This window comes from Heliangelus exortis, chromosome 5, assembly GCF_036169615.1.
Source record: "Heliangelus exortis chromosome 5, bHelExo1.hap1, whole genome shotgun sequence".
Taxonomy (NCBI): Eukaryota; Metazoa; Chordata; class Aves; order Apodiformes; family Trochilidae; genus Heliangelus; species Heliangelus exortis.
In genome coordinates, this window is record NC_092426.1 from 33,950,272 (window position 1) to 33,964,891 (window position 14,620).

Here is a 14,620-nt window from a genome sequence, read left to right on the forward strand (position 1 = left end):
CTTAGTGTAGAGTCCCACACGTAACAGCAATCCTAAGTATCAAGATGTGTTCATTCTGACCATCTAAGTGCCATCCATGCACATGAGCTGATGGATGGGCTTGTCTGTCAGGTGGGCAGGGAGGAGGGGATCCACACCTGACAAAGGAATAATGGGGAGTGCTGAGAGAAGGACCTGGAGAGACAGGAGGAAAATTAGAATCAGGAAAGTTTCATCAAAACATTATTTTGCAATCACCAAAGCAGACTAAAGGGCCTATGAGACTAAAGAGGGCCACAGTACAATAAAAGACAAGGTGATGGAAGAATAGAGGAATACATGTTCTGTGGTGACAGGATATGTATCATAAAATATAAAGAATCATAGAATGGTTCAGGTTGGAAGAGACCTTAAAGATCATCTAGCTCCACCCCCCCTGTATGGGCAGGGACACCTCCCATTACACCAGGTTGCTCAAAGCCCCATCCAACCTTCACATTCAACCTTCTAACCCCAGCCACAACTTGCTTGGGCAACCTGTTCCAGTGTCTGACCACCCTCACAGGAAAGAATTTTTTCCTAATGTCTAACTTAAATCTCCCCTCTTAAAGTTTGAAACCATTTCCCCTTGTCCCCTCTCCCTACACACCCATGTAAAAAGCCCTACCCCAGCTTTCCTGTAGCCCACTTCAGATATTGCAAAGCTGTTATTAGGTCACCTCAGAGCCTCCCCTTCTCCAGGCTGAACAACCCCAACTTCCTCAGCCTGGCTCCATAGGGAGCTGCTCCAGCCCTCTGATCATTTTAGTGTCTCTCCTCTGGACACGTTCCAGGAGCTCTGTGTCCTTCTTATGCTGGGGACTCCAGAACTGGACACAGTGCTCCAGGTGGGGTCTCACAAGAGCAGAGCAGAGGGGGAGAATCCCCTCCCTTGACCAGGGGTCTGTGCTTCTTCTGATGCAGCCTAGGACATGGATGGCTTCCAGGGCTGCAAATGCACATTGATGGTTCATGTTAAGCTTCTAAATGTATATTTCACTGTTGTTCTTGTCTTGGACAAAAATCCCCAACAATCAGAGCTGATCAACTGTCACAGTTGGTTACTTCCTTTTGACAGCAATTGTCCATTCTCCTATAATTGCTGAGGCTTCTGCCTCATTGGCCTTCCCTTCAATGATCTGTGTCCATCATGCAGCTAAGCTTTGAGGTCAGGCACTGGTCCTGGCAGCAGGTCAAGGTCCTCTGGAGGAAGAAAACACTGCTCTGAGGAGTTTCTTGAACCCCTCTGGAGTTACCTTCCACCAGCACCCTGCCCAGCTGAGATCCAGGTTTGTGTCTCAGGCAAGGACTTTGCAGAAGCCCATCATACCCTGTGCTTGGCTCCTCACAGGAGGGGTGGAAGAAGGAAGGTGGGAGAGGCTCTGTGTAACCACTGTGCATCTGTCCTGGGTTGTAGCAAAGAGGAAGAGGGTGAGAGTGGGAAGGAAAAGCATCAGTGGTGGTCAGCAGAGCTTTTGTAACTTCACACTATTGCTCAGGCACCAGGAGCCCTGCTGTGGGCAGGAGGTAGAGGTCTGCATTCCTTCTAGCAGTAGTAATCCTGCCAGCAGCAGTAATCTCTTCAGGTACCCGGTACAACGGGGACAAAGCATCCTCCTCACCTGATAGGGGAAAACTTGATGACCAAGAGCCACACTGAATCTCCCCTGCTCACAAAGCAGCTGGGTGGCAGAGGTGAGAATTAAACCCAAGTCCTAGCTATGAGGCTTGTGTTTCTGTCTGTCTTCCCATAAGCATGGTCAGGAGCTGCCCAAGGCAGAGCCTCTGCTTAAGGCTGGAGTGTAACATGAATTAGGAACATCAGGTCACAGTGGAAGCATCAGAACAGAGTTTCTGGTGGGCCCATGTCCTTTTCAGTAGAGCAACTGATGCTGGGGGGGGCACTATCCTTAACAGCTAGAAGTTCTGTGGCTAAGTTAGGAAACTGATTTCTGGGCATGGCTGGGACATTCCAAGGAGACAATAGGGAACAGGCACTGATGCCCAGGTGACTGAAGGAGGTGGTGATGTGCTGGAGAGGTTGTGATGGGGTACTGAACAGCAGAACTGATGACTGCTATGCACTGTCTGACTCTGTGCATCCACCTAACCTTTCTGTGCCCTTGCTTTCTCATGTGTGAAGCAGAGATAAGGATATTTTCCTGACTCAGCTAGAGAACGGTGAAGGTTAGTTTGGTAAGAGCATTGGGAGGAAGCCTTAGCAGGAGTACACAGAAATTTGGTGGTTTGGTTTATAAAGTTATTTGGCAGGAGGGAACATCTCATTTGTGTCATCTCAGCCCTGGGAGCCTCCCAGACGGATACACACAGAGCAACAGGGAATGCGGCATTTCCAAATTCCAAACAGTGTTTCATATTCATAAATATCTCCAAGATAGAGATTGCTTTTCTCTGCATGGCCTTTGTGTGTGTCTGTTTGCAGATAAGCTCATGGAAGAAACAGAAGAGCTGTGTCTGCAGAGGGAGCAAAAAGAGGTGAGTGTTCATCATAAGCCAATTCCCTTCATCTTCCATGTGGCAGGACTGGGAGGTTCGAGCTGTTGGTTTGAGATCACACCAGATTTCAGGGAGGGAGGCTGCAGAGCCAAATTTTTTTCCAGCCAACCTCTGGGCTCTGTGGATAAAGAGAAGAATAAGAGCACTGCCATGAGTTGGCTCCTGGAGGTGTATCCCTGCTCCGCTTCCCAGGCACTTTCCATGCAGCATTCTTGTGATTGTGTCTTCAGGAGGACCAGGGAGGAAGATCAGATTAAACTCATTCACGAGGTTGAATTCAACACTTTTTATTTTATAGATTCAGGAGGACTCTGGCAATCAACCTGTCTGTCTCCCCAGTTAGAAAGTAAAAAAACCAAACCTGACATTGTTCTAGTGTAGAGAAACCATTGTGAGAAAACAAGGAGCCGTGAAAAGCAACATGGTTTCTCCTTTGGACACATCAGAGATGGGGAAAATAATAAATATTGCAGTAGGAAAGTCTGCATGTAGACCACCACATTGCAATTTCAGACTGTTCCATGCTCTCTTTTCCAATTAATCCAGAATAACCATCACACCTCTTTAGCAAGAAGACTGCAATGCTGACCTAGGCTTCCTAATGCTTTCCCTCTGCACATTTCTGCAGAGCTGAAGTCCAAAGGTAGCTTGGATATTCCTGTATGGCTGAGCTGCTTCTGCCTTTGCAGGGAGACATCTTTTTCTGGTGAGGTAGCCTGATGATCAGCCCCACAGCAATAGGGAGGTAAATGCCCTTGTCTGAAGACCCTGGGACAAATCTCTGCTCTTACACAGTTATGCCAAATATCTCCATTGCCCACAAAGAGTAGAAGGGACCAGGTTTGCTGATGAAGGAAAGCATATATAGCTCTCTGAGCTGTGATGGTCTGAGCTGCTGTGAGCCTGGAGGCTTCAGAGCAGTGCATTGAGAAAGCAGCTCGAGCCATGTATCTTGAGCAGGATTTATGAATTTACCTGGTGTCAGTGCTGCTTTGTGACCTGCCTGGGCCTGCAGTAGGAGTTCTGCCCAGCAGCTAGGGCATCTTATCTGCAAGGGGACCTGGCCAGGAGTGGGAATCTTGCTGTGCTGTGTCCCTGTCTCCATCCACCTGCAGTAGGTCTTGGTACAGTGGCTCCTTCTAGGCTAGGGCAAGAAACTATTTGACTGCTTGAGGATGGCTTGTGGTTTTCAGTGCTCTTCAAGCACAGTTTTATTAGCACAAAAGTGGCAGACTGATTAAATTGGTCAAAGCCATACTGTTTGTGTTTTCCTGCCCCCGTGGGGATGGGAAGCAAGGCTGTGATAGTGGAAATATCACACTTCAGGTGCAACAGTACTGGGGCTGTCACATTCCTGCCTGGGCCTTCTGTGCATGTGGGTGCCTGGAAATCACACATCCATGTAGAGTCCAGCTTTCCCAGGGAGAGTTGGACCTTTTGTATACATCCAGCAGACCTGATCTGTGCAAGGAACATGTCTGTGACTTCGACTTGCCTGGTAACCTGGCTGTGACTTCTGGATGTCTTCCTCAGCTAACCTTGCCCCTAGACAAAGGTGTGGGGGAGTCAGCCACCCAGTGGCTCTGCATAGCTCAAGTTAAACGTTCAAGGCATTGCTAACAGGGAAGCCTTTCTTAAATGTAAGTTTGTCAGCAGAATATATTCCTGTTTTCTCTTTGGATCCAGGAACTTGAGCGTTTGAACCAGATCCTGGAAGCAGAGAAGAACAGGTTTGAAGAGGTGGTACGGGAGCTGCGGCTGGAGCAGGAACAGATCAGGAGGTGAGACAGGGAAAGAACACGATTTCCCACACTGGGCAGGAATGTTGGTGCAGTGGTGAATCAAAGCTGTTCATAAAATTCACCTGTTTTGTGCATGTAGGAAGGAGATAAATGCTGTATTGAACAAAGCAGGAACTGTCGAGATCTGCTTGCCTGCATTTGCTATCACTTGAGTGATCACTAGAACACAGCTTTGTTTTATTTTGTGTTCAGGGCTCCAGCAACCTCCTTTTCAAAGGGCTGGGACATGAGCAAACCCCAGATCAGTCAGGGTAGCATGGCAATGGACAGATGCTGGAGGATTTCAGAGAGGTAGCTAGTTTGTTTGACTGGCCAGCCATGAAGCTGTGGACATCTGAATCTGTATTTCCACCATCAGCTAAATGACACTGAGTGGATGATGAAGTTGCCTCACCAAGAATAATTTTATAATTTTAAGAGTTGCTGTGCAAAATATGGACAGCAAATGTATTTAGAAAGGGAAGGATCCAAGTGTTTTGCAGTGAGTGTTGAAAGGGATGTTTTACCGTTGCCCTCTTCATTTTCCTTTTCACTCCCTAAATAACTTCTCGGAAAGGCCAGCATGGTTTTGCAAATGTTTTTGTTTTCATAGACTTATAGTATCCCCTTAGATATGACAGCCCTAAGATCTTCCAGTTGCAACTGTAGCCTTGCCCTTTCTAGAAGAGCAGCAGGTTTTAGTTTGACAATCAAGAGGCACAATAAAGTTCCTGGACATCTGTAATGTGTTTAAGGCATGATGCTTGCTGGCTTGTTCCTTACTCTTCAGGTCTGCCACAGGTTGCAGGTTCTGTGCTAAGAGATTCACAGCCTGGGCTAATGTGGGGCTTGTAACATCTGTCATCACCCTTTCTGCTTCTGTAGGGAGCTGGAGCTCACAGCCCACTCCCTTAAAGGAGTGGAGGAAGAAAAAAAAGAGTTGCGAAGCCTGACACAGTCCTTACAGAACAACCTAGAGGTGAGTGACCAGTTCTCCTCTCTGAGTGACATCTTGGGAACAATCCAGGAGAAATTACCGGGGCTGAAAGCAATGCTGTCCCATGGAATGAATCCGGCATCCACTAGAGCAGCAGAGAGGGATTCCTTGTTTGCACAAGGAAGCATGGTTCCCAGAGAATCATGCCATGTGAGAATTTAGGAAAAAGGAGTGCTGATTTATGAAACACTTTCTTTGCTTGGTATCACTCCGGTGGATTGGAGGAAAGTGGCTTTTCTAAATGCATACAATTTTTGAAATTTCCATACAGCTGGCCTGCTGAAGCCCAATGGCACCCTTAATGTCTGAGTCCGATCCTGCAAGTTTATACAAGAATCTTTTGCTGATTTTCCTTTGAAATCTTTTCCTTGCCCACGGTTATGGGTATGAAAGAACTAGAAAGCTAAGGATGGAGCATTCATGCTCTAGTTGTACAATGGACCAAACACTTCACAAGCAAACAGCACAGTGTGTCCTCATCACCCCATAGTTAGAAGTACCATAGAGGGGATACCTCTAGTTCATACTGAGGAGGAAGGTAAGGGGGCAAGGCAGGAAAGCTGCCCACACTGATGATGCACTAGAAAAGCAAAAGAGTCTGATTTCTGAGCTAGGTACTTGCCAGCATATCATGTCAAAGAGCAGCCTCCAGGTCCTTGCTCCCTTGTATAGTGAAGGCCATGGTGGAGGCTTGCTGCTGAAGAGTCAGGTAGGAAGGGAGAACCCTCATCTTGTTAATCTTGTTTTTAACCTGAATGGGGAATGTGGATGTTGGGATGGAAGGATTCAGTAGGGAGGAGTTAGGCAGGAACGGAGCAGAAATATTAAACTTGGCTGATATTTACAACCTCTGTCCTTCAAGGAGCTCTCCTTGGAAAAGCAGCAAATGCTAGAGATGCTGGAAGAAAATGAGAGCCAGCTCCCACCTCCAACCAGCCCCAGCAAGGAGCAGGGCCCTATGTGGGGACTGCACTGCAGCCTACAACAGATTGAACAGAAGATGCAGCAACTTCTGGAGGAGAAACTCCTGGCAGAGAAGAGGTAAAGTAAGAGCAGGGCCTTTTCTGGTGGTGCCAGAGATGTGCAACAAGATGCCAGCCATCATGAAGGTGGTGGGGAAAGAGGCTGTTTTCCTCCTTGCAGGTGGGAGGCAATCAGAAAGGGTGTGGCGAAATATTTCCAGACTTAAAATTAGGATCACTTCAAAACTGTTCCCTCATTTATTCTGACACTTTCAGTGAGGCAAGATCCCTCACAAATTCTACTCTTGAGTGTGGTAAAGGGAAGAAGACACTTCTACCCTGCTCAGGATTACTGGTGGCAAAAGGTGCAACTGTCTGCTGACTTACTTCTTGGTTGCCAACACAGGACATATCTCAAAGCTTGTCTGGTTCCCATGGCAGCACTTCAAGTTATAAACTCTTTAGAGGAGACAGAGGGAGGCAGGGCAGCTGAACTTGCTGCTGCTCGGACCTGCTCTTTTCAAATCAGGGCTTGGGCACATGAATACATTTGGTGTTCGTGGACTTGTCCATGAGAAGTGTTTGGTGCTCCTGAACCTCATCTGGAGCTTGAGAATGTTTCATCCAAGAACTGTCCACCTAGCTTTCTCTAGCAATGCCTCTGCTATTGAAGTGAAACAGACAGTGCTCCTATTAGCAGTTCTTCACTCAGGGCAGACAGGTAGTTAAACATTGGCCTGTCACAATACTGAGCCCCTTCTTTCCTGAGAGTTGTGATAGGCTGAAAATGGTCTTTGTCCTTTGTGCTGTGCACCAGGATGAAGGAAAACGAGGAGCGGTCCCGAGCCCTGGAGGAGGAGCGGGCGTTTTACTCTTCCCAGTCCCAAGCTCTGCAGAACTCACTCTTGGAGCTGACTGCAGAGAAGCAGCAGACGGAGAGAGACCTCAAGGTGTACCCCCTGTGCATGTTGCATATTGCTGTACCTGGGCCCAGAGTTCTCTCGCTTTCCCTTTTAGTTCATCCCCTATCAAGTGGGAGACTTGGTTTTATTTTTTCATTTTGGGATTGAAAATCTTCATTTGTTGTGCTTCATATCATGGTAGCATGTGAAGATGACATGCTGTGTCTATGTAGCAATACTATTTATTTTCTCAGTTCTGATTAACCCATTCAGTAAAAGTCTTTCCGTTTGCTATTGTGAAAGCATCATCGAAAGATGAAAGAAGGAAAAAGAAGTAGGAGAGGAAAGTAGACACAGTCAAGAATAAAGATAATTTCAAAGAAATTATAATATGAGCAGAGCTGAGTAGAAATCTTCCCTTCCCACTTGTGCTCAGAGAATCAGACTTAAGACCTGTAAATTTTCAGAACCCTTTCCATGAACTTGGGTTCAAAAGCAGAGCAACTGGTGAGGTACCATCTTCCTAGTACTGGAAGATACCATAATCTGTGCAAAGATTATTGGACAAAGCATGACATTATATTTTAATTAATAATAATGCAAAGGTTATGTTTGTTATCAGGTGTTTGGCACTAAATCTTCTACAAATATTTTGTCAAGAAAACCCTAATTTTTCTTTTTCCTGAACCTCCAAGATTTTCTTGTCCTGTAACCTTCCACTTTGCCAAACTACAGCTAAGTTGACTTAAGTGGCAGTGGTTTTTCTCATTTGCCAGGCTCCTACTGATATTATCCCTTATTTCTATCTTTTTTGTGTGTGTTTTGTTTCTGAAACTAAGTGCTGTACACCCCTTTGTGGGAACTGACTGCCTGGACAGGGACTTTTGTAAGGGCATGTAGTGATCGGATGAGAGGTACTGTTTTTAAGCTGGTAGAGGGTAGACTTAGGCTAAACATGAAGAAGAAATTATTTTCTGTGAGGGTGGTGAAATTCTGGCACTGGTTGCCCAGGGAAGTTGTGGCTGCCTCCTCTCTGGAAGTGTTCAAGGCCAGGTTGGATGGGGCTGTGAGCAACCTGGTCTGGTGGGAGGTGTCCCTGCCCATGCAGGGGGGTGGAACTGAATGCTCTTTAAGGTCCCTTTCAACCCAAACCATTCCATGACTCTAAGTGTGTCTGAGATGGAATGATGTCCTCTTGTTCCTGCTCAGCAGCAAGTACTCACATAAACACGAACAGATATGTTGAAATATCATATTTGATTCCATGTGGGTCATCTGAAAAAGGATAGTTATTAAGACAAGCTGTTTTTCAGCAATGCTTATTCTCTTCCTCAGGCTGAGGTGAAGGTACGCATGGATCTGGAGAAGAGACTGAGAGAAGCTGAGGAAGCATTGCAGAGCTTGGAGCAGGGCTTAAATTCTTTGGATCGCAATAAGGAGAAGGATGAGAAGATGAAAGCAGATGTCAGTAACTTGAGAAGTAAGTCAGTCATCCATCCTCTCTACTGATGAATGAGCTCCAAGAGAGGAAATATTTCCGTCTTCCAGACACAAAAAGAAGTTCCCAAATTAGCAAAGCTTCACAGAATATCTCAACTCCTATCTCAACTCCTTGTATCTTAACCACACATCGCTTTTGAGCAGCCAGAATGTGCTATGCAGGCACTTGGTGTTTTGCCCTCATGTAGCAACATGCTGGTGGGTGACCCAGCAGGTGAAGTTTGGATCCTTGCTCAGAGCTGAATCACTGTATCAGCCCAGTACTGCTGTGCTGAGATGACTGCAGTCCACAGGCCAGGTGTAAGACTCAGTTTCCCCACAGTTTATACCTGGTTTTGCTTTCATCCTCAAGTGTAGAGCAGGAGAAGCTGTTATGAAGATGCTGTATCTGTGCAGTTAAAGTTACAGTTCAGTGAAAGGTGGATGCTGTGGGCTTAAACAGAGTGTGAGAGTACAGTGGCATTCTGAGCACTGTTACCTATATAAGTATAAATACATTTAGAAATAGTGTATACATAAAAACGTTTATAATATGTATTTATAATTTATATAGACATATATGTACATTAAATAAGTATTATCCAGTAATTTCTGCATCAGATTTCTAAACTGAGACAAAAGGGCAGATTCTGAACTTCATCCTGCTGGCTCAGAGCCATGGTAAGAAAACAGCTACTGTGGAAGGGCTGAGTTCAGCATTTAGCTAGAACTGAGCTACCTGCACAGGGCATGTGAGTAAACCCTGGCACTGAATGTCTCTTGACACTGATTTCCAATCTTGGATTTTGACCAATGTTGTCTTCAAAAGGGTAGAAACATATTGATGAGCAAAACACTATAGAAAGTGAGGGACCAGCAATATTTTCATTAACTTCAGTCTCAAGTTGTCATCTCAGTCCTTCCAAGTGATTCCTGCAGCTCTGCCCTGCACTTTCATGTAGCAGTTGGGTCCCATTAGCATGTGTGGACTCTGAACAGGCAGGAGGCCATCAAGACTGAACTGGCAGAAGATATGCTGGTTAGATCAGGAGGGGAAATGAGCCAGGAAAAGATTGGGCAGATCAGGACAGACTAACATTGTCACGGGCTTTGCATGGAGCCTTTCTGCACTTAGACATGACTACTTTTGGAAGTCTTTCAAAGAAAGTGCTACGAGCTTCAGACCCCTCTGTTGCAAGAGAGTTGAGGAGTTTTATCATAATATCAGAACCTTTTAGCAGGGGACTAATGAACAGTTGTGTGAATGATTGATAGGGAATGAAATATGCATTTGTTGGGCACTGGTGGTTTTTATAGCTTTGAACTTGTTAATTCTGATGATATTCTAGAGCTTCATGAACTGCATGTCATGAATATCTAGGGAGATGATGAATGCCATTATCTGGCTGAGCCTATGAGCAAGTGCAGTCCCTTGTGACTCGTTCATTGCTTGAAATGTCTGTGCCACCATCTCCTCAGAGTTCTTTGAAGAGTGCATCCGCAATGCTGAGCTGGAGGCCAAGATGCCTGTGATCATGAAGAACTCTGTGTACATCCACAAGGCTGCCACTCGTCGCATAAAGAGCTGCCGCTTCCACCGCCGGAGAACCAGTGCTTCCTGGAATGACTGTAGGTATTGGGCAGCTTCTTACTCTGTATCCTGCAGGAGCAGCTATGTGCAGATGGGGCTGACAGAGCAGCAAGGTCTGCAAATGTCATTCGTGTTTCATATTCCCTAGAAGTAGAATGGAGCTATGGAGAAAGCTTCCTCACCCAGAGAGCAGACACCGAGTCTGTGTACCGGTTGCCTTTTTCTTCATGGATGTTGAAAAGTGATCCTAAGCCCCTAAAAACCCATATGCTTTAAGCGAGTTTCATCTGAATTCTTGATCAGAGACTGAGTTAAGTTGGAGGGGACACCTGGAAGCTGTCCTGTCCAAGCCAGTGCTCATAGTGGCTACCTGCAAGATTAGATCAGGTTCTATGTAGAACCCTAAAACAGAGGCAGAAAGAAGAAGAGCATGTTTCCAGGCTGTCAGCATTTTCCTCTGAAAACCTGAAGGTGAAGCTGAGTGCAAGGCTTAGCTCAACCCTTGCCAGGCTCTCAGATGTGTTCATCACATGGCTTGTCTACTCTAGTGATGCTTTGTCTTCAGTTCGTGTCCCTCATGCAGAGTGCTGACCTTTCTGTGCTGCTCTTGTTTCAGTGAAGCAGTCCCAGTCCTTCATCTTCTCGCGCACAGAACCTGAGGAGCTGAAAGAAGCAGCCAAAAGACTGAGCCAGGACCAGCAGTTCAGGAAAACTCTCTACCAAATAATGAGATCACAAAAGGATTCTGCTTTGGGGGATGACAAGTGACTCTTGTTGGCAGGAGGCTTCTGATCTCAACTTGCTTTCAGCTCATCAGAAGTCATGCCATTGGGTACTAGGATCAGAAGGGAGATTTGCCCTTTGGTGGGGAAAGAGGGGGAATATTGTTTGTAGGAAATTCCTTCAGTTTGAGGCTTTGCTTTAGCCTGAATGCTGCCTGTAGCCTTTCAGACCCTCTCTGCTGATCACTTCAAATCTGTTTGCTTCAGCTGCTTACATTAAGCCATGTTTTGCCAAGGTACCATGGTCAGTGTTAATGTGAACCACAGGCCATAGCTTAGGAAGTGACTCTCCTTTCCTGTCCAGTCTGTCTGCCAAACACAAGTGCTTCTGCTAAAGCCCTTTATCAGCTCCCAGACAGTGTAATCTCCCAAGTTGGACACAGCTTATCCAATTCTGCCTGATTCCCTCTGGGAAACAGCTTGCAGAACACCTCTAGTCATGAGCACTTTGGTGGGGCATGTTTCCTAGCACATCTCCTGAAGACCATAGCAGTCCCAGCCTGCCAAGCACAGGTAATACAAGATGAAGACAACCTGAGGATGCTGTGAACTTGGCTCCAAGGAGGATCATGTGCAGAGAAGAGCATTGTTGCAAGCTGGTGGACAGGTTGTGTTGTGTTGGCTGTAGGCACAACACCCTGGGGCCACCTTTGCAGTTTTTTTAAATTGGGACATCTTGGCTGTATCACTGCCAGAAGGGGAAGCAAAGCTCTGTGCTGCAGGAGGTGGCATCTCTAGGCAAATTCAGTGTGGAGGACCCCTTGACTGAGCTCTGATGGCTTTCTCATCAGCTCTGCAAAACAAGCTAGAGGACAGGTGGGTGAGAAGTGTCCAACAACGCTCTGCCACTCAGAGAATTCGACATTGTCAGCACTAAGCTGTTAGGGCTGTGGAAGTGTGGAAAGTAATTTCTGTATGTGCTGCAGTGAATAGGCTGTGCCCAAGGCTTTGTACCACTCTCCACCAGTCCTCTTAATTGCAATCCAGGTCGAACTGGATTGGGAGAATCGCTGTGGTCAGCCTATTCAGTGCTGGACTTTTGGCTGCCTCTGTCCCCTCCCAAGTGCTCACCATGTGGTTATTGAAGGGCAGGATTTACCCTGCGTGGGGTTATCTTGTATGTTAGAGGAGAGAAATCACTTTGTTGTGGAGATCTTGCAACCTCTCCCACCAATTTTAAGCAAGCAGCTGGCTAACAATTGTCCATGATATAGTAACAGCACTGCCTGGTGCTTACAGGGAACATGACAAGCACACTCTGAGTGATGCTGTTACCCCCACAGTATAAATTGAGAAACAAAGGAATAAAGAATACAAAGATGAATGAAGTTATCACCAGAGATACAGCTAGGGCTCAGAAGGTCTTGAGTGAAGATTTAGTGAGGCTTTCAGGGCTGTACTCTCATCAGTATCCCTGGGCATTTCATATGTCCAAGTGGCATTGGGGTAGCTGCTTACATGTCCCACACAGATTGTGACACTGTCCAGTCCCAGGCTCTGTCTTCTGGCATCATTCCCCATCAATTAAGTGCTGTTTCTAGTCAGAAGATGGGGATGAAGCTGGAAAGAGAATGCTGGCTTGCCAGCTGGAGGAGAGGTGTTGATGCGAGGTGCAGGAACATACTGGGAAGGTGTGATGCTCCTGAGGGGATCACTCTGGTGTGATCCAGAGGAAAAGCACTGAAGGCACATGCAGCCTGTACTTTTAATTTCAGGAGGTTACTGACCAGTATCCTTCTGCCAGCCAATCACAGGGTCCAAAAGGGAACATAGAATTTGCATCTCTTCTTAGCATACCTAATCCTTCTGTGTTTTTCCACTTGTGCTTGTGTGCTAGGAAGCTACAAATGAATTCTTGCTCCTAGAAGGCTGAAGGGCTGTGAGAAAGCAATACAGAGCTGGTTTCCCCTTTACACTGTCCTCACATCATCTCTGGCTATTTCCCAGTTGCAAGGTCTGTATTATGTGATGCTGGAAGGGACAGGGAAAAGGACAGCCTGTAAGGAGCTAGGACAGGGAAAAGGAGAGTGTCTGTAATTCAGGCAGTCAGGAGAACCACCCTGTGGCTTGTGAATGTAGAACCTTTTGTCTATTACCATCAAAAGCCACAATATCAGGATTTACAGAAGTATTGTACTCAGGAGGCGGTCACATCGGGTCTTCCTTTACTGTGCATATTAACAGCAATAAATAAATAAAAGTTATGATGACACTGAAGTGAATTCTGTGTTTTCTTGCTGTACTGTCACTGAAATGATGTTAAATTGCCTCTGCAGGAGCTGAGAGATATTATTGTGACATATTCATTTACTGCCAGTGCACTTTCTCTGCTTCACTGAGCTGTTATGTGCTGAACATCACCCCTCAAAAGGCCTGGCTGCGTGTAAAATACTTTCGCCCTTGCAACTCTCTTTTGCTTTAAGAATCTATTTAAAGTTAATGCCAGGATGCATAAAATCTGAAGAAGAAATCTCCCACTTGCTTACCTGAAGCCAGTGAGCTGCTCTCTGTGTAACCAGCAAGGCAAAACCTAAACCACCTCTGTCGAGGTGCTTGCCATCAGTTGGTCCTTGCTGCAGCCACCAGTCCTTACTGCCCTGTATGGTCCCTGGCAGAGTCAGCTCAGAGCTGGACCTATCTTACTTAAGTGATTGTGTCCTTCTTCTGTTTGAAAGACAGAACTACTGATTTCAATGTTATGTGTATTTTTCTGCAATTCGGAAGGAGGAAAGTGGCATGGGGAGCAACTCACATCTCTTCAGATTAACCTCCTCTACTAATCCTGGGCTAGATTCTCTTTCCCCTATTGGGAAAGCTGGGAATAAGATGAGAAGTCCCTCCACTAAGGAGAGTTCCTTAAATTGTTCCCTGAGGGTCTGAGGATAGGAGAAGATACAGGATGGTTTGCACCTCTTAGATTTCTCTTCTGAAGTTGTGGAACAGCTAGACTGGCTCTGGAAAGCCTGTGGCAATTCCTCCACCTCTCCATCTTCTAGCTGTCATCTGGGAACTTCTCCCTTTGAAGATTTTCCTTTTTGTTGCCTTTAGAGACAATTTAAAATACGGTTTCATTAGCAGACACTGCCAAACATGAATCCTCCTGATCCTCCTCTGTTTTCTCATTCCTACTTTCCAGGGTGTGAATGCCTTAGCACGTATGTAGTGAAATGAGGCAACCAGGTGGCACTAATTGCCAGGTAGTGGGCATGAGCTTGTTAAGCCCACCTGTGCCTGATTAGGGTGGGCCCCTACTGCGCATGAGCAGGATTAGGGGGCCAATAAAGCTCACACCTGAGGAAGCCAGAGGGAGGTTACCCACTTTGGGAGCAGTAGCACCGATCCAGGCTGGTCAGCCCTGAGAGCATTAGACTCAGAGCACTATTTGTGAGTTTCTCCTGGAACACCTGGTTGGAGCTTGGAGCGCCGTGCCCTAAAAGAGGTTTGTCTTGCTACACATGTAGCTTCTGATAAAGTCAATTTAAGGGTTAATGTCATCTTCTACATAAGATGCTTGGAGCCTCCGGGCTGTTTCAGTCCCTGGTGTAGAAGGATGGTTCTTGCTTTGGGCTTTGGCTTCTCCCCTGGTGCAGC

General features: G+C 46.3%; 1 protein-coding gene across 7 annotated transcripts in view; it reads left to right on the plus strand.

Annotated features, from left to right (window-relative positions):
- PLEKHD1 (pleckstrin homology and coiled-coil domain containing D1) overlaps positions 1 to 13,246 on the plus strand; it is a 39,427-nt gene extending 26,181 nt beyond the window's left edge. For 6 of the 7 annotated variants that reach the window (XM_071744475.1, XM_071744474.1, XM_071744476.1 and 3 more), the window contains 8 exons: positions 2,462 to 2,514; positions 4,222 to 4,316; positions 5,202 to 5,295; positions 6,176 to 6,354; positions 7,093 to 7,225; positions 8,513 to 8,657; positions 10,136 to 10,285; positions 10,864 to 13,246. In XM_071744475.1, coding sequence (XP_071600576.1) covers positions 2,462 to 2,514; positions 4,222 to 4,316; positions 5,202 to 5,295; positions 6,176 to 6,354; positions 7,093 to 7,225; positions 8,513 to 8,657; positions 10,136 to 10,285; positions 10,864 to 11,015 — 1,001 coding nt within the window. In that variant the 3' untranslated portion in view covers positions 11,016 to 13,246. Of the gene's footprint in view, positions 1 to 2,461; positions 2,515 to 4,221; positions 4,317 to 5,201; positions 5,296 to 6,175; positions 6,355 to 7,092; positions 7,226 to 8,512; positions 8,658 to 10,135; positions 10,290 to 10,863 lie in introns of all 7 variants that reach the window. The other variant, XM_071744473.1, reaches the window with a different exon arrangement.
- The last annotated feature ends 1,374 nt before the right edge of the window (positions 13,247 to 14,620 follow it).